Below are 20,990 nucleotides of genomic sequence, written 5' to 3' on the forward strand. Positions count from 1 at the left end.
ATCTACACCATGGGATTATTGTATTAAACAGGTTCACACATTTAAAGTATATGAAACAGTGCCTGGCGTATTCTAAAAGCTTGACATAGTTTAGATGTCATTATAATTGAAATAATCCAGACGTGTAGAATTCCCCAGATCATAAGAGCTTAATGAATATTCTATCAGATTTCATCTCACATAGCATAATCTTTTAAATTTAGTTCTTAATCTGCATACAGTAAAAATCAGTACATATACGTTTTGTGAGCTTCAACAAATGCATAGTCTTGTAACCATCACTGCAACTGGGAAATAGAACAGTTTCCTCAACCCCTAAAACTTCCCTTGTGCTGCCCCTTCACAGTCAAACACTCCCCCTACCCCTAACCTTTTGACAACCACTGATCTGTTCCCTCCGTCTAGTTTTGCCTTTTGCAGAATGTCATATAAATGAAAACATACAGTTAAAAAGAAATCATGCCTTTTGAGCCTGGCTTCCTTCACTCAGCATGATGCATTTGACGTTAACCCCAGATGTTGCTGTATCAGTCATGTTTTTTCACTGCTGAGTAGTATTCTTTTCTATGGATATATTAGAGTGTGTTTATCCCCTCACCCGTGACTGACATTTGGGTTGTTTCTAGTTTTTTGCAATTATGAATAATCCTGCTGAAACCAATTGTGTGCGGGTTTGTGTGTCAACGTAAGTTTTCAGTTTTTCCTGGATATTCAGTAGTGGGATTGCTGGGTTATATCATAAATGTACATTTAATATTTTAAGAAACTGTAAAGCTGTTTTCCAAAGTGGCCATACCATTTTGCATTCCCACCAGCAACGTGTGTGAGTTCTGGTTGCTCTGCATCCTTACCAGCACTTGGTTTAGCCAGTTTTTGGTTTTTTAAAATTTTATTTATTCTAAATAAGCGTGTAGTAGCATAATTCTTAACCAAGTTTTCTATCAAATCCTTGAGACTTGGAAGAAGAGAGAGAACAGGGCTGGATTAAATGCAGAGTTCATAAGGAGGGGCTGGAGAGACTGTTAGGTTAGTAAGAGCTTGCTGTTGTACCCCCAAATAACTGGCACTGGGCCTGACACACAGTAGGAATCTCTTTGCATGTTTATTGAATCACTGTACACATGATTGAGAGGTTAGGGAAGAAACAGGAGTAGGATGGAAAAGTACTTTTAGATGAGACTTGGTTTGAGTAATCCCAGTATACTCACGTGACACATCTCTTAACTCTTCTGGTCCTTAGCTTCATCACTGTAAATTGAAAAGATTCTGTTAGATGATACCTAAGCTCCTTTAACTATAATTTTTTTCCTTTTAATGACATCGAATGAGAAGTAGTTCAGTAAGTGAGGAAGAAGCATGTCAGAGCCTTTGGGGAAGTAGTTGTATATGGATGTAATGTGAAGTATAGCCCTTCAGGGAGTTGAGGGGTGAATATCTATACAGAGAGCTAGCTAATGACAGAAACGAACAGTGGATTTAAAAAAAGGTAGTTACAGGGGGGTTTTCAAATCGAGTAGTAGCATTGCAGGGATATTTTGGTGGCAGGGGTTATGAAAGGAAATAGGGGTTGAGAATACTAAATTTAGCAGCTCTTTTTAAATTATTACTTTAGACTGGAGAGAAGTGGCCTATAGTGTCTTTTAATGCAAAGAGGAGGAGCTGAGCCTCAGAGAAAGCAAAGCCAAGGCTGTGTAGCACTACAGACCATCCTGGGCCCTGTGTGAGCAAATTGTGTGGCTACTGTTTTCCAGTGTGCTTTTTCTGCACCCTCACTCCCTCAACCCGCTTCTTAGAGGTTCCGATCTAGAGTTTAGCAGAAAGCCAGTTCTTAGCAGATACTTGTTCTGTTTGTACTTTGAAGGATTTTGTGTCAAGTATTGGTAGAGATTTAAAAATATACCAAATACGCAGAAAAACTTGATTCAGCCTAAGAGACTTGACCTATTTTGTTTGTCTGACTGACATTTTTTAAAGCACCATGACATTTGAAATTTTATTTCTTTTTCCTGTTGTGATTCTTTTCAAATATTCAGAGGTCTTAATTGCTGAAATACCTTTTTTTAAAAAAAGTTATTTTACTTATTTTATTTTTGGCTGCGCTGGGTCTTCATTGCTGCGCGCGGGCTTTCTCTAGTTGCGGCAAGCGGGGTCTCCTCTTTGTTGCAGTGCGTGGGCTTCTCATTGTGGTGGCTTCTCTTGTTGCGGAGCATGAGCTCTAGGTGCACTGGCTTCAGTAGTTGTGGCACGCAGGCTCAGTAGTAGTGGTGCATGGGCTTAGTTGCCCCGTGGCATGTGGGATCTTCCTGGACCAGGGCTCGAACCTGTGTCCCCCGCGTTGGCAGGTGGACTCCTAACCACTGCGCCACCAGGGAAGCCCTGAAATACCTTTTTTTAATATATAAATTTTAAGGCCATTATTGTTTCCATGGTTTTAATGTTTCCCACGGTTTTATTATCCTGAAGCAAACCATGTTTTTGCTCTAATAGAGTTTAGGTTGTAAAATCGAATGTTTGATTATTCATTTTAGACTGTGCTTCCAACAGTTTATTTTTAAAACATCAATATTTTGTTCATCTGGTTATGAGGACCCTCAAAAGTAATCCATTGGCAAATAATTAAGAAAGTGAGTGAGGAGTCTGACTTCTACTTAACCTTTCAGCTCATAAAGACCAAATGCCCAAAGATATTACTTTTAGGTTCTAATGTAAAGAATTAATATTTCTAGATTTAACAAATTCTTTTTTAGTGCACTCTGTAAAATTGCCATCACCCTTAGGAAGCTGTTCTGCAGTTCTTAGTCCATTAAATCTACTTGTTAGACCTGTAAGTCATGTAAGAGATAAAAAAAAAAAACGAACTCTGGAATATTTTACAATTTTGCGTTGGATAACGTCTTGGAAAAGAAAATATACAGTTTTATGTTAATACTAATAAGCAGAACAAAAAGCAAGGCTTTTTAAACAGCTTTTTTCTTTTTTGGGGAAAGTCAGTTGAGAGTATCTCTTTTTTTTCTTTATTTCAATTTAAAAAATGGGAAGAGTTGATTTATAATGTGTTAGTTTCTGCTATACAGCAGAGTGATTCAGTTATACATATATGTATTCTTTTTCATATTCTTTTCCATTATGGTTTATTACAGAATATTGAATTTAATTCCCTGTGCTATACAGCAAGACGTTGTCTACCTTGTTGTTGTACTGCTAATCCAAAACTCCTACCGCTTCCCTCCCCCACCCCCTTTCCCCTTTGGTAAACATAAGTTTGTTTTCTGTGACTGAGTCTGTTTCTGTTTCATAAATAAGTTCATTTGTGTCATATTTTAGATTCCATGTATAAGTGATAGCATATGGTATTTGTCTTTCTGATTTACTTCACTTAGTATGATAATCTCTAGGTCCATCCATGTTGCTGTAAATGGCATTATTTCATTACTTTTTATGGCTGAGTAGTACTCCATTTTGTATATATAACTCATCTTCTTTGTCTGTTCATCTGTCAGTGGACATTTAGGTTGCTTCTGTGTCTTGACTGTTGTAAACAGTACTACTGTGAATACTGAGGTGCACATATCTTTTCGGATTTTGGTTTTCTCTGGATAAAAGCCCAGGAGTGGGATTGCTGGATCATATGGTAGCTCTATTTTTAGTTTTTGAAGGAACCTCCATACTGTTTTCCATGATGGCTGCACCAATTTACATTCCCACCAACAGTGTAGGAAGGTTCTCTTTTCTCCACACCCTCTCCAGCATTTGTTTCAGTGGCCATTCTGACCAGTGTGAGGTACCTCATTGTAGTTTTGATTTGTATTTCTCTAATAATTAGTGATGTTGAGCATCTTTTCATGTGCCTATTGAGAATCTGTATGTCTTCTTTGGAGAAGTATTTATTTAGGTTTTCTGCCCATTTTTTGATTGGGTTGTTTTTTTGTTATTGAATTGTATGAGCTGTTTGTATATTTTGGTAATTAAGGCCTTGTCAGTCAAATTGTTGGCAGATATTTTCTCCCATTTGTAGGTTGTCTTTTCGTTTGTTTGTGGTTTCCTTTGCAATGTAAAAGCTTATAGGTTTGATTAGTTCCCATTTGTTTATTTTTGCTTTTATTTCTGTTGCCTTGGGAGACTGACCTAAGGAAACATTGCTAAGTCAGGGAATGTTTTGCCTGTGTTCTCTTCTAGGAGTTTTATGGTGTCATGTGCTATATTTAATCCATTTTGAGTTTATATTTGTGTATGGTGTGAGGGTATGTTCTAACTTCATTGATTAACGTGTGGTTGTCCAGCTTTCCCAGCACCACTTGCTGAAGAGATTGTTTTTTCTCCATTGTATATTTTTGCTTGCATTGTCAAAGATTTTTTTTTTTTTTTTTTTTTTGGCTGCGCCACCTGGCATGCAGAACCTTAGTTCCCCAGCCAGGGATCCAATCTGTGCCCCCTGCAGTGGAAGCACAGAGTCCTAGCCACTGGACCATCAGGGATTTCCTGTCGAAGATTAATTGGCCATAGGTGTGTGGGTTTATTTTTGGGCTCTGTATTCTGTTCCATTGATAAATATATCTGTTTTGGGGGAGAGTATCCATTTCTAATGTTCTGACTTGTTAGACCTGTAGGTCATGTAAGAGGGCATTCAAGCTCATATTCTTTATCAGGGCCTATTCTGTAGCCCTGTAATTAAAGATTATTACATGTATCATTCTGAAATTGAATTTGGACAGTTACAGTAACAAAATATATCTTTTTTTTGTGTCTTTCAGAATCATGGTGTCATGGAGAGGGATATACTTTATACTCACTCTGTTTTGGGGAAGCTTTTTTGGAAGCATTTTCATGCTGGGTCCCTTTTTACCTTTGATGTTTATAAACCCATCTTGGTATCGCTGGATCAACAACCGCCTTGTGGCAACCTGGCTCACGCTACCTGTGGTAAGTTAAACAGCAGAGAAAGAGACCATACCAAAGTGACCATACCAAAGTGGCCTAGCCTATTGATTTGTATTTTGTTAGAGTCAGATTTAGTCAAATATTAGAAGAAACATATTCGTGTTACATAAGAAGCACATTAGTTTTTGTATTTCCCCCTTTAAATGAAGGAGAGAAATGAAGTAATTCATGTCCTTGAAATAAAATATGTATTTAAGGGCTATATTCCAAAATTGAGTTTCTTCCATATTCCTAATGAATTTTATTTTCCTTCATTGGGGTATACTTTAGTACAATGCAAAAATCTAAAGATGCTGACTGAAGAGTTTTTACATTGTTAATTTTATATTGCATTTCCGTTTATTGTATTTATTTCTATTTATTTATTTTATTTTTGGCTGCATTGGGTCTTTGTTGCTGTGTGCAGGTTTTCTCTGGTTGTGGCAAGCGGGGGCTACTCTTCATCATGGTGTGCGGGCTTCTCATTGTGGTGGCTTCTCTTGTTGCGGAGCACGAGCCTTAGGCACATGGGCTTCAGTAGTTGTGGCACGCAGGCTCAGTAGTTGTGGTTCACAGGCTCTAGAATGCAGGCTCAGTAGTTGTGGCACACGGGCTTAGTTGCTCTGCAGCCTGTGGGATCTTGCCAGACCAGGGCTTGAACCCGTGTCCCCTGCATTGGCAGGAGGATTCTTAACCACTGCACCACCAGGGAAGCCCTATTCTATTTTATTTTGTACTTCTCATGCTGCTTCTTCTTTTGTTTTTGGTCTTATTTATTTATTTAATATACATGTATCTATTCTTTTTCAAATTCTTTTCCCATTTAGGTTATTACAGAATATTGAGCAGAGTTCCCTGTGCTATACAGTAGGTCCTTGTTGGTTATCTCTTTTAAATATAATGTATGTATATGTCAATCCCAAACTCCCAGTTTATCCTCTCCCCCCCACTCCTTCCCCTTTGGTAACCATAAGTTTGTGAGTGTGTTTCTGGATAAGTGCATTTGTATCTTTTTTTTTTTTTTTTTTAAGATTCCGCATACAAGCAATATCATATGATATTTGTCTTTCTCTGTCTGACTTACTTCACTTAGTATGATAATCTCCAGGTCTATCCATGTTGTTGCAAATGGCATTATTTCATTCTTTTTAATGGCAGAGTAATATTCCATTGTATGTATGTACCACATCTTTATCCATTAATTGGTCAATGGACATTAGGTTGCTTCCATGTCTTGCCTATCATAAACAGTGCTGCAATGAACATTGGGGTGCATGTATGCTTTTGAACCATAGTTTTATCCAAATATATGCCCAGGAGTGGGATTGCTGGATCATATGGTAGTTCTGTTTTTAGTTTTCTAAGGACACTCCATACTGTTTTCCATAGTGGCTCTCCCAATTTACATTCCCGCTAACAGTGTAGGAGGTTTCCATTTTCTCCACACCCTCTCCATCATTTATTGTTTGTAGACTTTTTGATGCTGGCCATTCTGATCGGTGTGACGTGATATCTCATTGTAGTTTTGATTTGCATTTCTCTAATAATTAGCGATGTTGAGCACCTTCATGTGCCTCTTGGCCATCTGTATGTCTTCTTTGGAAAAATATTTAGGTCTTCTGCCCATTTTTTGATTGGGTTGTTTGTCTTATTGATATTGAGCTGCACGAGCTGTTTGTAAATTTTGGAGATTAATCCCTTGTCGGTCGCATTGTTTGCAAATATTTTCTCCCATTCTGTGGGGTGTCTTTTTGTTTATGGTTTCCCCTGCCATGAAAAAGCTTTTGAGTTTAAATAGGTCCCATTAGTTTATTTTTATTTCCATTACTCTAGCAGATGGATTGAAAAAGATCTTGCTGTATTTTATGTCAAAGAGTGTCCTTCCTATGTTTTCCACTAAGAATTTTATAGTATTGGGTCTTTTTAGGTCTTTCATTCATTTTGACTTTATTTTTGTGTCTGGTGTATGAGAATGTTCTAGTGTCATTCTATTACAGGTAGCTGTACAGTTTTCCCAGCCCCATTTATTGAAGAGACTGACTTTCTTCTTGTGTAGTCTTTTCTCCTTTGTCATAGATTAGTTGACCATAGATGTGTGGGTTTATTTCTGGGCTTTCCATCCTGTTCCATTGATGTATATCTCTGTTTTTGTGCCAGTACCATACTGTTTTGATGACTGTAGCTTTGTAGTATAATATGAAGTCAGGGAGCCTGTTTCCTCCATCTCTGTTTTTCTTTCTCAGGATTGCTTTGGCTATTTGGGGTCTTTTGTGTCTCCATACAAATTAAAAAAAAAAATTTGTTCCAGTTCTGTGGAAAATGCCATTGATAATTTGATAGGGATTACATTGAATCTGTAGATTGCCTTGAGTAGTATAGTCATTTTGACACTATTGACTCATCCAACCCAAGAACATGGTATATCCTTCTATATGTTTGTGTCTTTAATTTCTTTCATCAGTGTCTTACGGTTTTCAGAGTACAGGTCTTTTGTCTCCTTAGGTAGGTTTATTCCTCGGTATTTTATTCTTCTTGATGTGACAGTAAATGGGATTGTTTCTTCAACTTCTCTTTCTGATCTTTCATCGTTAGTGTATAGAAATGTAACAGATTTCTGTGCATTAATTTTGTATCCTGCAACTTTACCGAATTCATTGATGAGGTCTAGTAGTTTTCTGGTAGCATCGTTAGGACTTTCTATGTATAGTATCATGTTGTCTACAAACAGTGACAGTCTTACTACTTCTTTTCCAATTTGGACTAACTTATTTCTTTTTCTTCTCTGATTGCCATGGCTAGGACTTCCAAAACTATGTTGAATAAAAGTGGCGAGAGTGGACATTGTTGTGTTCTTCCTGATCTTAGAGGAAGTGCTTTCAGCTTTTCACTGTAGAGTTTGATGTTAGCTGTACATTTGTCATATGTGGCCTTTATTGTGTTGAGGTTAGTTCCTTCTATAGTGACTTCCTGGAGAGTTTTTATCATAAATGGTGCTGAATTTTGTCAAGAGCTTTTTCTTCATCTGTTGAGATGATCATATGTTTTTTTTTGTGGTAGGCGGGCCTCTCACTATTGTGGCCTCTCCCTTTGCGGAGCACAGGCTCCGGACGCGCAGGATCAGCGGCCATGGCTCACGGGCCCAGCCACTCCGCGGCATGTGGGATCTTCCCGGACCGGGGCACGAACCCGTGTCCCCTGCATCAGCAGGTGGACTCTCAACCACTGCGCCACCAGGGAAGCCCGATCATATGGTTTTAATCTTCAATTTGTTGATGTGGTGTATTACACTGATTGATTTGCAGATATTGAAAATTTCTTGCATCCTCTGGGATAAGTCCCACTTGATCGTGGTGTATGATCCTCTTAATGTATTGTTGGATTTGGTTTGTTAGTGTTTTGTTGCACATTTTCGCATCTGTGTTTATCAGTGTTGTTGGCCTGTAATTTTCTTTTTTTGTGGTATCTTTGGTTTTGGTATCAGGGTGATGGTGGCCTCATAGAATGAGTTTGGGAGTGTTTGTTCCTCTGCAGTTTTTTGGAATAGTTCAAGAAGGATAGGTGTTAACTCTTTTCTAAATGTTTGATAGAATTTTCCTATGAAGCCATCTAGTCCTGGACTTTTGTTTGTTCTAGTTTTTTAATCACAGTTTCAATTTCAGTACTTGTGACTGGTCAGTTCATAGTTTCTGATTCTTCCTGGTCAGTTCATAGTTTCTAATTCTTCCTGGTTCAGTCTTGAGAGATTGTACCTTTCTGAGAGTTTGTCCATTTCTTCCAGGGTTGCCCATTTTATTGGCATACAGTTGTTTGTAGTATAGTCTCACATGAAATTTTGTATTTCTGTGGTGTCTTTCGCAAATTCTTCTTTTTCATTTCTAATCTTACTGATTTGAGCCCTCTCTTGTTCTCTCGATGAGACTGGCTAAAGGTGTATCAATTTTGTTTATCTTTTCAATGAACCAGCTTTTAGTTTCATTGATCATTTTTTATCATTTTCTTCATCTCTATTTCATTCATTTCTGCTCTGATCTTTATGATTTCTTTCCTTCTTCCAACTTTGGGTTTTGTTTGCTCTTCTTTCTCTAGTTGCTTTAGGTGTAAGGTTAGGTTGTTTATTTGGGATTTTTCTTGTTTCCTGGGGTAAGACTGTATTGCTATAAACTTCTGTCTTAGAACTGCTTTTGCTGTGTCCTACGGTTTTGGATCATAATGCTTTCATTTTCATTTGTCTCCAGGTATTTTTTGATTTCCTCTTTGATATCTTCAGTGAGATCCATTGGTTGTTTAGTAGCATATTGTTTAGCCACCATGTTTGTGTTTTGTTTGTTTGTTTGTTTGTTTTTGGTGGTACGCGGGCCTCTCACTGTTGTGGCCTCTCCCATTGCGGAGCACAGGCTCCGGACGCGCAGGCTCAGCGGCCATGGCTCACGGGCCCAGCCGCTCCACAGCATGTGGGATCCTCCCGGACCGGGGCGCGAACCCATGTCCCCTGCATCGGCAGGCGGACTCCCAACCACTGCGCCACCAGGGAAGCCCCCGTTTGTGTTTTTTAAAGTTTTTTTCTTGTAGGTAATTTCTAATATCATAGCATTGTGGTCGGAAAAGATGCTTGATATGATTTCAGTTCTTTTAAATTTACCAAGGCTCACTTTGTGGCCCAGCATGTGATCAGTCCTGGAGAATGTTTCATGTGCAATTGAGAAGAATGTGTATTCTGCTGCTTTTGGATGGAATGTTCGATAAATATCACTTACGTCCATCTCCTCTAGTGTGTCTTTTAAGTCCTGTGTTTCCTTACTGATTTTCTGTCTGGAAGATCTGTTCATTGATAAAAGTGGGGTGTTAGAGTCCCCCACTATTATTGTGTTACTGTCGATTTCTCCTTTTATGACTGTTAGCATTTGCCTTATATATTGAGGTGCTCCTATGTTGGGTGCATATATACTTGTAATTGTTATTTCTTCTCAGATTGATCCCTTCATCATTATGTAGTGTCCTTCTTTGTCTCTTGTAACAGTCTTTATTTTAAAGTCTCTTTGTCTGATATGAGTATTGCTACTCCAGCTTTCTTTTGATTTCCATTTGCATGGAATACCTTCTTCCATCCCCTCTCTTTCAGTCTGTATGTGTCCCTAGATCTGAAGTGGGTCTCTTGTAGACAGCAAATATATGGGTCTTGTTTTTGTATCTATTCAGCCTTTGTCTTTTGGTTGAAGCATTTAACCCATTTACATTTAAGGTAATTATCTATATGTATGTTCCTGTTACCATTTTCTTTATTGTTTTGGGTTTGTCTTTGTAGGTCTGTTTCTTCTCTTGTGTTTCTTGCCTAGAGATGTTCCTTTAGCATTTGTTGTAAAGCTGGTTTGGTGGTGCTTATTAATTCTCTTAGCTTTTGCTTGTCTGTAAAGCTTTTGATTTCTCTGTTGAATATGAATGCGATCCTTGCTGGGTAGAGTAATCTTGTTTGTAGGTTTTTCCCTTTCATCACTTTAAACATATCCTGCCACTCCCTTCTGGCCTGCATAGTTTCTGCTGAAAAATCACCTGATAACCTTATGGGGATTCCCTTGTATGTTGTTTGTTGCTTTTCCCTTGTTGCTTTTAATATTTTTTCTTTGTATTTAATTTTTGACAGTCTTTTGGTTGAGGTATTTAATCCATTTAAGTTTAAGGTAATTATCAATATGTATGTTCTTACTGCAATGTTGTTTTTTGTTTTTGTAGGTCTTTTTTCATCCCTTCCTCTTTTGTTCTCTTCTCTTAGGATTTTATGACTAATTTTAGTGTTGTGTTTGGATTCCTTTTTCTTTTTTGTGTGCGTATCTATTGTAGATTTTTGGTGTGTGTTTACCACGAGGTTTCGAATAGCACTCTGTATATAAAAAGCATTGTTTTAATTTGCTGGTCTTTTCATTTCAGATGCATTTTCAATAGCCTGTATTTGTACTGTCATCTTCTCATGATTGCTGGGTTTGATATCATATTTGTGTGTGGATGATTTCCTACCTTTACTTCATGTTTGCCTTTACCGTTGAGGTTTTCCACTCGTAATCTTCTTGTTTCTAGTTGTGGCTTTTTCTTTTCCAGCTAGAGAAGTTCCTTCAGCATTTGTTGCAAAGGTGGTCTGGTGTTGCTGAATTCTCTTAGCTTTTGTTTGTCTGTAAAGCTTTTGATTTCTCTGTTGCATCTGATTGAGAGCCTTGTTGGGTAGAGTATTCTTGGTTGTAGGTTTTTCCCTTTCATCACTTAAAATATTGTATATCATGTCACTCCCTTCTGACCTGCAGAGTTTCTGCTGAAAAATCAGCTGATAACCTTAAAGGGTTCCCTTGTATGTTACTTGTTGCTTTTCTCTTGTTGCTTTTTTTTTTTTTCGGTACGCGGGCCTCTCATTGCTGCGGCCTCTCCTGTTGCGGAGCACAGGCTCCGGACGCGCAGGCCCAGCGGCCATGGCTCACGGGCCCAGCTGCTCTGTGGCACGTGGGATCCTCCCGGACCGGGGCACGAACCCGCGTCCCCTGCATCGGCAGGCAGACTCTCAACCACTGCGCCACCAGGGAAGCCCCTCTTGTTGCTTTTTATATTTTTTGTCTTTAATTTTTGTCAGTTTGATTACTATGTGTTCCTCCTTGGACTTATCTTTGTGCTTCCTGGACTCGGGTGACTGTTTCCTTTCCCAAGTTAGGGAAGTTTTCAGCTATTATCTATTCAGATATTTTCTCAGACCCTTTCTCTCTCTCTTCTCCTTCTGGGATCCCTATAATGCGAATGTTGGTGCATTTAATATTGTCCCAGAGGCCTTTTAGACTGTCCTCATCTGTCCTCATTTCTTTTTATTCCTTTTTCTTTATTCTGTTCCACGGCAGTGATTTCCACCATTCTGTCTTCCAGCTCATTTATCTGTTATTCTGCCTCATTTATCCTGCTATTGATTCTTTGTAGCATTTTTTTTTTTTTTTTTTTTTTTGCTGTACACAGGCCTCTTACTGTTGTGGCCTCTCCCGTTGCGGAGCACAGGCTCCGGACACACAGGCTCAGGGGCCATGGCTCACGGGCCCAGCCACTCGGCGGCATGTGGGATCTTCCCGGACCAGGGCACGAACCTGTGTGCCCTGCATCGGCAAGTGGACCCTCAACCACTGTGCCACCAGGGAAGCCCCTTTGTAGTGTATTTTTTATTTCAGTTATTGTTCATCTGTGTGTTTATTCTTTATTTCTCCTAGGTCTTTGTTAAATATTTCTTGCATCGTCTAGATCTGTGCCTCCATTCTTTTTCTGAGATCTTGGATCATCTTTACTATCATTGCTCTGAATTCTTTTCAGGTAGATTGCCTATCTCCACTTCACTTTGTTTTTCTTCTGGGATTTTATCTTGTTCCTTCATCTGGGACATATTCCTCTCTCATCCCATTTTGTCTAACTTTCTGTGATTGCAGTTTCCATTCTGCAGCCTGCAGGGATGTAGTTTTCTTGCTTCTACTGTCTGCCCCCTGTTGGATGATGCTGTCTGAGAGGCTTATGCAGGTTTCTGGGTGGGATTGGCTGGTTCCTGCGCACTGGTGGGTGGAGCTGTGTCTTGTCCTTCTGGTGGGCAGGTCTGTGTCAGGGGGTGTGTTTATCTGGCAGCTGTGTGCTCAGGAAGACTTTAACTAGCCTGTCTCCTGATGGGTGGGGCTGCATCTCTGCGGGGGGGGGGGGGGGGGGGGGGGGGGGGGCGAGCCCTTGTTTGTTTGGCTTAAGGTGTCCCATCACTGGAGCCTACAGGCTGTTGGTAGGGCCAGGTCTTGGTCATAAAATGGCGGCCTCCAGGAGGGCTCACGTCAATGAGTACTCCCCAGAACTATTGCCACCAGTGTTTTTGTACCCCCGGTGAGCCACAGTGTGTCCCCTCCTTTGCAGGAGACCCTCTAATACCAGCAGGTAGGTCTGGCCCAGGCTCTTATGAGGTCACTGCTTTTTTCCCTGGGTCCTGGTGCACACGACCCCTTGTGTGAGCCCTCCAAGAGTGGAATTTCTGTTTCCCCCAGCCCTGTGGAATCCCTCCTTTCAAACCCTGCTGGCCTTCAAAGCTGGATTCTCTGGGGGCTCCTTCTCCTTTTGCCAGACCCACAGGCTGGGGAGCCTGATGTGGGGCTCAGAATTTTCACTCCTGTGAGAGAACTTCTGTGGTATTGTTTTCCAATTTGTGGGTTGCCTACCCAGCAGGTACAGGATTTGATTTTATCGTGTTTCCGCCCGTTCTGCTGTCTCGTTGTCGCTTCTTTGTCTTTAGATGTAGGATATCTTCTTTGGTAGGTTCGAGTGGTTTTTTTTGGTTGATGATTGTTCAGCAGTTAGTTGTGGTTTGGTGTTTTTGTAAGAAGAAGTGCGCTCATGTTCTTGTACTTCGCCGTCTTGTCTCCACCTCCTCCATTTATTTTATAAAATGATAAAAATTAAGATTCAGATAACAGACTTTTTAAAACTTGTGACATTGATGTGATCAAGTCTCCCCGGTAACCACAGAATTTAGGAATGTTGTGATTTTCTGTCTGTGGGCTGGGTTGAAAACGTGTGAGGTAAAAGTGCATACAAAATGTATAGTAAATTCTTGGAACAGCTAGATATTTGCTACGAGGTCTGTGCATACTGCTCTGAGCACATGTCCCTCTGACCCTGAGAGCTGGTTACTCCTGATAGGTTTGCAGTCTATACTTCTCCCTTCTCTGGCACTGAACTGGTTTCAGCCCTTTGTTGTTGCTTAAGAGCAGTGCCTTCTCCAAAAATGAAGCGTTGTGCAAGCAGCCTCCTTTACCTTGAATGGGTCATATTCCCTGAGAGTGTTCTGTTCCTTCTTTTCCCTGAGCAACACCTGGAACTTAATTTTACTGGGTTTATTGACCTGTCTTGGTGGAGGTGGTGAGTATAATACCTGAAAAGGAGAAGAAGGAGGGAATACTCTTCCTTCACTTGTCGAAGGGTCTTCTCTACCTGTTTCTTTTGAATGAGTTGTCTTTTTCCCCTCAGGCAGACTGCCATTGTTGTGTTTGTAGAGAGGAAAGTATCAATGCTGATGCTATAGACCCCTCAGGTGGAGGCTGATAGGTAAAGATTTCCAGAAACAGTGGTTGGTGGGGGAGTACCTACCCTGATAGAGTAGCCGTTTCTCAAAAGTTCCCTGTAAATTGAAGTTTAATAAATCGTTTACAGTGCACTCTCCTTCTCCTCATATTTTAAAAATAAATCCTGTGATGAATAATTTTACAGATTATATTCCTCCCTTGTTACAAGGTTAATTAAAAGTATTTTATTCAGGCATATCTGTTTTATGAAATGTGATATTGTTAAACTAAAAGTAGTCTCCTCCTTCTTCTCATTTTCTTTTCTCTATTTGTACTTAAAGCTGACTTTTGTACAGGCACAAACTAAAGGGATTATAACCTACTGGTAGATAAATACCTGTGGAAAGGTATGGCATATTTAATTCAGATATAAGGAGAAGAATTAGGAGGTTTTGTTTAAAGGAAAAATCAAACTAAAAACCGAAGGGTAATGATGATCATAGCTATTGACCGCTTATGTGGCAGATGTTATGCTAAGTGCTTTAATAAGACAGCTACATTTTAGGGTGCCACATTATCCCCATTTTACAGAAGAGGAAATGGAAGTTTTGAGAAATTTAATAATTTGCCCAAGTTCACATGCATAAGCAAATTATTTAAACAGAGTTGAGATTAAACCCAGTTTGTCTGCTGCCATTAGAGCTTTAGGTGATAAGAAAACCTTCAAGTGTTGGTCAGAGTCACCTGGCACCTTAACCATTCCAGGTGGTAAGAAACTCATTGGCACCTGATGATTGTTTCTAAAGAAGAAGGTTTGGAGTTCTTTTCAAGCCAGGGAATACCTGACTTTGGGGGCGGGGTGGGAATCTGAGAAACCAACAACTTGTAATAAAATCAGTTTCATTAGTGAGATGATTCGCTTGCAGTGGAAGAGGAAAGTTGGCAAGAAATAGTCATAGAAAGCCTTTTCTTTTTCTAGAGAAACTAAAGACATAGGTTGCTGAAATACCTGGAACAAGGAGCATATTAGTAAATACTCGTTGGATGAGTGGACAAACATAAAGAAGTTTCAGGGTCAAACTATCTCAAACTTTAGAATCAAGAATTGTGCCGTATTCTCTCCTCTGTTTGTTGAAAGAAAAATTTATATATATATATATATGTTTATATTTTTATAAATGTTATAAAATCATGCCTTTAGGGATTACGTCGTGTATCTTTAGTGTGTCACAGTCCACCTAGAGTAATTTTACTACGTATAAAATGTAAGAGCCTTGTAACAGTGTGGTGCATTTATTCTCACATTCTTTGTGCTGTTATTGTCATATTGCATCTACTTACACAGTAAACTCTGTAGAACAGTGTTTTATCTAAATATCATCCATTTACAGTGTTTTTTGTTTTTTGGCTGCGTTGAGGTCTTCAGTGCTACACGCGGGCTTTCTCTAGTTGTGGCAGGCTGGGGCTACCTTTCGTTGTGGTGCGTGGGCTTCTCTCTCTGGTGGCTTCTCTTGTTGCAGAGCACAGGCTCTAGGCGCACAGGTTTCAGTAGTTGTGACGTGTGGGCCCAGTAGTTATGGAGTGCAGGCTCAGTAGTTGTGGCACACGGGCTTAGCTGCTCTGCAGCATGTGGGATCTTCCTGGAGCAGGGATCGACCCCATGTTCCCTGCATTGGCAGGAGGATTCTTAACCACTGTGCCACCGGGGAAGTCCCACAGTGTTCTTTATTCTTCCTGTATGGTACAGTTTCTATCTAGTGACATTTCCCGTCAGCCTGAAGAACTTCCTTAAGCTTTTCTTGTAGTGAGGGCTCCTGTAGATGGAGGGCTCCTGTAGATGGATTCTGTTTTTATTTAATTAAAAGTTAAGTTTGCCTCTATTTTTGAAGGCTAATGTTGCTGGCATTTCTGGGATGACTCCCCCTGCAGGGCTCCCCACCCCCCACTTTGAAGTTCCCTGTCTTATGTTCCTCTTGAAGTTCTCCATTGTTTTTGATAAAAAGTTAGCTATCATACGTGTTGTTGCTTCCCTTTATGTAATGTGTCATTTTCCTCTGGCTGCTTTAAAGATTTCTCTTTGTTTTTTAGCAGTTTGATTATGATATGCTTAGGTATAGTTTTCTTTATTTTGCCATGTTCCATTGGACGTCTTAGATCTGTAGCTTTGTTTTTGTCCAGATTGGGAAATTTGGGGCCATTATTTCTTTACATATTTTTTTCTGCCCCGTTTACTCTCTTTTATCCTTTTGTGTCCACAACTATATGTATGTTAGATTGCTTAGATTGTTACACAGGTCACCACGTTCACTGTGACCCTCTATTTTGCCATCTCTAATCTGTGTTTTGTTTACACAGTGGATTTCAATTTAAAATACTGTAAAGTTCTAGAACTTACATTATTGGTTTCACTGCTTTCTTGAGATTCCTCAAGTTGTAATTACAATGACTATATTTTCCTGTAAGTCAGCTGGGTAGTTAAGTGTGGTGCCACTTACTCTGTTAGGGCCCTCATCCTCTTTTTTTATTTTTCTGTAGGAAATACTTTGCATTGAATGTTTGCATAATTCCTACATTATTAGTATATATCCTCCTTATCTTTCAGGCAAAATTTCTTTCTCTTAATAGAAGGATGTTTTGTGTTGTAACTTGTGTTTATTGAAAAAGTAGCAGCAGGATCCCTGTACACTCATTTATTTATTATTAATTTATTAACTCTTAAGTGTCGACCATCCTAGCATATGACCTCTGTCCTTGTGACCTCTGTCCTTGTGGAGATAGATAATAGTTCTCTACCTAAACTGTCTTTCCTAGTTGTAGATTTACACAACTTGACTAATTTCTTTTCTGGCTTTCATTTGACTGAAAGACTACTTCCTTTGTTAGAGGACAGAAGTTGACTTTCCAGGCCATGACTTTTTAGAGTTAGATTTTTAAATTCAGCTTTAAAGATATGAAGCCCAGTGTTTTGTTGCAGCTGTCAAACATATGATTTAATGTAAAATATTCATTTTGTGGTATTGTTTCAATCACCATTACTCATTTATTTATAAAGCATTTCTCCATGAAATACTTATATTAAGTGAAATAAGTGTATTGTTCAGTTACATAAAATTAACCATCACAAGGAGCTATTTCTAATAAGTCATCTACAAACTGTTAAATAATTCTATTTATAGTCATTATAAAATCAGAGACATTTTGTTTTGAAAGTTATAAATTTTCAAGTCATTTACATAACTTTAAGGTTTTTATTTCATCATCTGTACAATAAGGAAATTGGAGTAGGTGATCTTTTGAGATCCATTCCAGAGTCAGCAATGTGTATCTGATTCTAAAGCAAACATTTAGAGGTAAATTATTTTTTTTAATAACAGTCATATGCTGCTGCTACACTTCGTTTTCTCTAATGTGATAAATTTTCCACAGTGTATGACTTTTTGATTATAAATTACATGTTTTTGGCTGAATCTCTCCACCAAAACCGTAAGAGTTTTGAGTATTTTCTTGAGTTACTACATTGATAGAAATCATTGCAATTGTTATGCTTTCCAGGGTCTAATCAATCTAATTTCTTTGGAGAGCCAATATAAGCAGACTGCTTATTCATACAGGTATTAGAAACAGACTTTTGGTTTCACTGTTGGCCTTCCCACTTTCTAGTCATTTGAACTTGGCTAAACTACTTAGCTTCTCTAAACTTCTCTTCCTTCATCTGTTTAAAAATAAATAAATAAAGGAGTTCTACCCCAGAGTTATTGTGATGTCTAGATGAGATAATGAACATAGCCTTTCCAAAGTAAGCAGTAAGTGTTTGCTACTATAAAAGTTTTAGGGGGTAGGCTAAACTACATTATCAAAGAAAGTTCAAAACATAGTGGCTGGAAAAAGGCAGAACTTTATCCACCCTCAAGTCCAGGTTGACAGGTTAGCTTTGTTCCCTGATGTCACTCAGGGACTCCGATTCCTTCCACCCAGCCTGGCATAATATCCTCTTCTATATGGTCAAGACTGTTCACTACCCCTTCTTTCCCCCACTCAGCAGGAAGTGGGGAGGGAAGGAAGTCCAGAGCAAGTGCTTTCCCTTTAGACCAGTGAATTACAAGTTGTACATAATCTCTCTTGCTCACCCCATTGGTGAGAACAGCTAAAAGCTGTAACAGAATCTGGGAAGTGTAGTCTTTTTTTCTGACAGCCATGTACACAATTAAAATCTATTACTCTGGAAGAAATGGACAAATTAACTGGACAAATTCTGCCATAGCTGCTCCTACTACTGTTACTACTAGTACCAATACTGTTACAGCAGGATTATGTCATATCTCTATTTACCTTCTACAGCTTCACTTACGTGTACTAGGGTGGATATGGGGAGAGTGGAGAGATGAGACTGAATGTTTGAAATGTGAGTGGTCCGGTGCTGAATATGATTCTTGTGTTTAAAACAATATGCAAACCAATAATTTCATCTGATGGTCAGTTGGAGAAATCTGGTCCAACATTTAGAAAAAACAGGCTGAGCTGGTCTTACTGATGTGTGCTGGTCTCTTGTAGGTACTTTCCTATGAGATATTCAAGGGTAATTTCAGCTATTCCTGACTTTTGCCTTATTACCTGTCTTCAGAGCTTATCACATAGGCAAGATTCAACCACCACTGTAGTGTTAAATTGGTGTATATTTGCAAAAACTTCTGTTACTCAACTTTTTAACTCACTGGCTTACTCACCAGTAGTGGCATATCGAGCAGAGAGTCATTCAGTTAGAAATGTATAGAAGTTGAATCCCTTGTAGCGAGGTTATAGAAAGTTGATGTTCTGGTTTTGAGAAAGTGAACACCTCTGTTAAAAGAAATGGAGGAAAAACTGTCAGGGTGTCTTTTATATCTTTTATTTCATACCTTCATACGGTGCTAATGGAGTTTTTATTTTGAAGCAAATAGTACAACAGATCATTTTTTATTCAGAAGGAATTTAGCTTTCTCTCCCCATAGGTGTACTTTATTTTAAGCAATCCCAACCAGTTAAAAATCATTTTTCAGTAAAAATAAATTAGGGTAAATGCATTTAGACTAATTATTGCTTCACAGAAATGGTCACAAATGATCTTTTCTTTTGTAAGCTTCTCCTGTTCCTTAAAATGATTTCATTGGCAAGATTTTTCTTATCTTACTATTTTTAACTGGCACATTTTCTGTTAAATGAGGTACCACAATAAAATCATTTAGAATCTTAGAGTTAGATGAGACTTTGAGGTCACCTAGTCTAACTTACCTGTGTGTCTGAGAATCCTTTCCTGAAGTCTGCAAAGTACGTCTAGTCTGCAATTCAGTCTCCCTTGGAACATTTTTGTAATGAGGAGTACATACCCTTGTTCATTTAACTTTTGAATGGTTCTCTTCAGCATAATCAATACTGTCAGGTCAAACTTTGCTTGTGCCCAGAGCAGTTTTTCCTTCTGAAAATTCTGAGTCTTTCCAACAGTGTTTGTTAGCTAATTACTGAGATTATTAGAACTACTTGGAGTTCTGTCCTTTCACCATATATCATGTCATAGGAATCCAGCAGTCATTTTCTAACTCCCCATCTAGGACACATGTCTCTTCCACAGCTTGCTGATTCCATTCCCATCCTAGAACACAACAGGTGTTCAACAAACCTAGATTACTGAATATAATTTCCGTCTAGACTGCTCCTCTTAAGAAAGGGGGGGTCTCAGTCTTTGATGAATGATTTGGGATTGATGAATGACTTGGGATTGCACGTCTTTAAATAGCTAAGGATTTGAGGAGCCGGGCCTAAGCTTAGTCTGAAAAGCCAAGGCAGACTTGGAGATGAGGAACGTCATAGATCTTCCTTACATCAGACTAAGTAAAGATGCACTGGAGTAATACATAGGAACATGGGGCATGATGGCAAAACTGATTGTCTGTGATCATGAGGGGACCCATTCATCTTTGTTTTCATACACACTTGGAGGTAGTAAATAGTGGTATATAAAAGATCCTCAGAAATTAACTTATGTATTTCTAATTCTACGCGAGATCTTTGACCAGTTAAGTAAAAGTCATGAGAATTATCACTCTTGGTTCAGTTTAAGACATAAAACATTAAAAAATTTTATAAGATTTGTTTCTTACTGCTAAAACTGTTATTTTCTGTACTAGAAACAAACAACAAATATGAGAAATATGAGAATAGTGTCTTTTTTTTTTTAAACAGTTTTTGATCTGGAATATTTGAATTCTGGCGTTCTTTATAGGCATTACAACTTTATTTCTATAGTGTATTTGTTATTCTGCTTTTGCAGGAGCTGTAAATAACGTTGACTGGGTATGTCTTATCTGGTATTAAAAATGATTAATGTGAACTAGAGATCTAGGCTGCCCAGAAGATTATATATAACTTTCAGGCACATTCTGATAGAGTGCTGGATGGCAGGGAGGAGAATACTTCATGATATGCTCCTCTACAGTCTAGGATTTTTTTTTTTGACATTCACTATAACGAAAGGCTAACGATTGTTTTGGGATTCATAGGAAACATGTATTAGAAATTACACATGTAAGGTTAGAGTTGGTGTTTGTTTGGGAATTATAGGCTTAAGGTTTTTAACTGTTTTCTATAGTACAACATACAATTAGTAGTCAGCTGCCTCTCTCTACCAGTTAAAGGAAGGGTTCCTTGCATTTCAGTTCTTTGCAAAATCTGAAAAGTATATCATATTTGGAATGCAGAGTGGGGTTGATCTAAACTAACCTTGGATGGTGACTTCAGACATGTCATCTGGGCCAAGACATATAATTCAGTGATTCACTTTGGTAGTTGACAGCCCTTTACACTTTAAGTGGAAAAGTGGTTATTTCTTGCTGTGGGTCCAAGTCTAGAGGGCTCCTCCCTGATCCTCTCCATCCTGAACTCTCTTCTACATTGGAACTTAAGTTCCCAGACTTTGGAGTTGCGGGGGCGGGGGGGGGGGGATTATAACTATTTGAGTGGTTATGGACGCTTTTGAAAATTTGACGAAAACCGCAG

The 20,990-nt window shown here is 38.9% G+C and overlaps 1 protein-coding gene across 8 annotated transcripts in view; it reads left to right on the plus strand.

Annotated features, from left to right (window-relative positions):
- Positions 1 to 20,990, plus strand: part of LCLAT1 (lysocardiolipin acyltransferase 1) — a 198,860-nt gene that overhangs the window by 57,533 nt on the left and 120,337 nt on the right. For 6 of the 8 annotated variants that reach the window (XM_032652466.1, XM_032652470.1, XM_032652465.1 and 3 more), the window contains one exon: positions 4,752 to 4,920. The exons of the other annotated variants lie outside the window; for them this stretch is intronic. In XM_032652466.1, the coding sequence (XP_032508357.1) occupies positions 4,756 to 4,920 (165 nt within the window). In that variant the 5' untranslated portion in view covers positions 4,752 to 4,755. The remainder of the gene's footprint in view (positions 1 to 4,751; positions 4,921 to 20,990) is intronic. 8 annotated transcript variants of the gene reach the window in all.

Source organism: Phocoena sinus, chromosome 13 (assembly GCF_008692025.1).
Source record: "Phocoena sinus isolate mPhoSin1 chromosome 13, mPhoSin1.pri, whole genome shotgun sequence".
NCBI lineage: Eukaryota > Metazoa > Chordata > Mammalia > Artiodactyla > Phocoenidae > Phocoena > Phocoena sinus.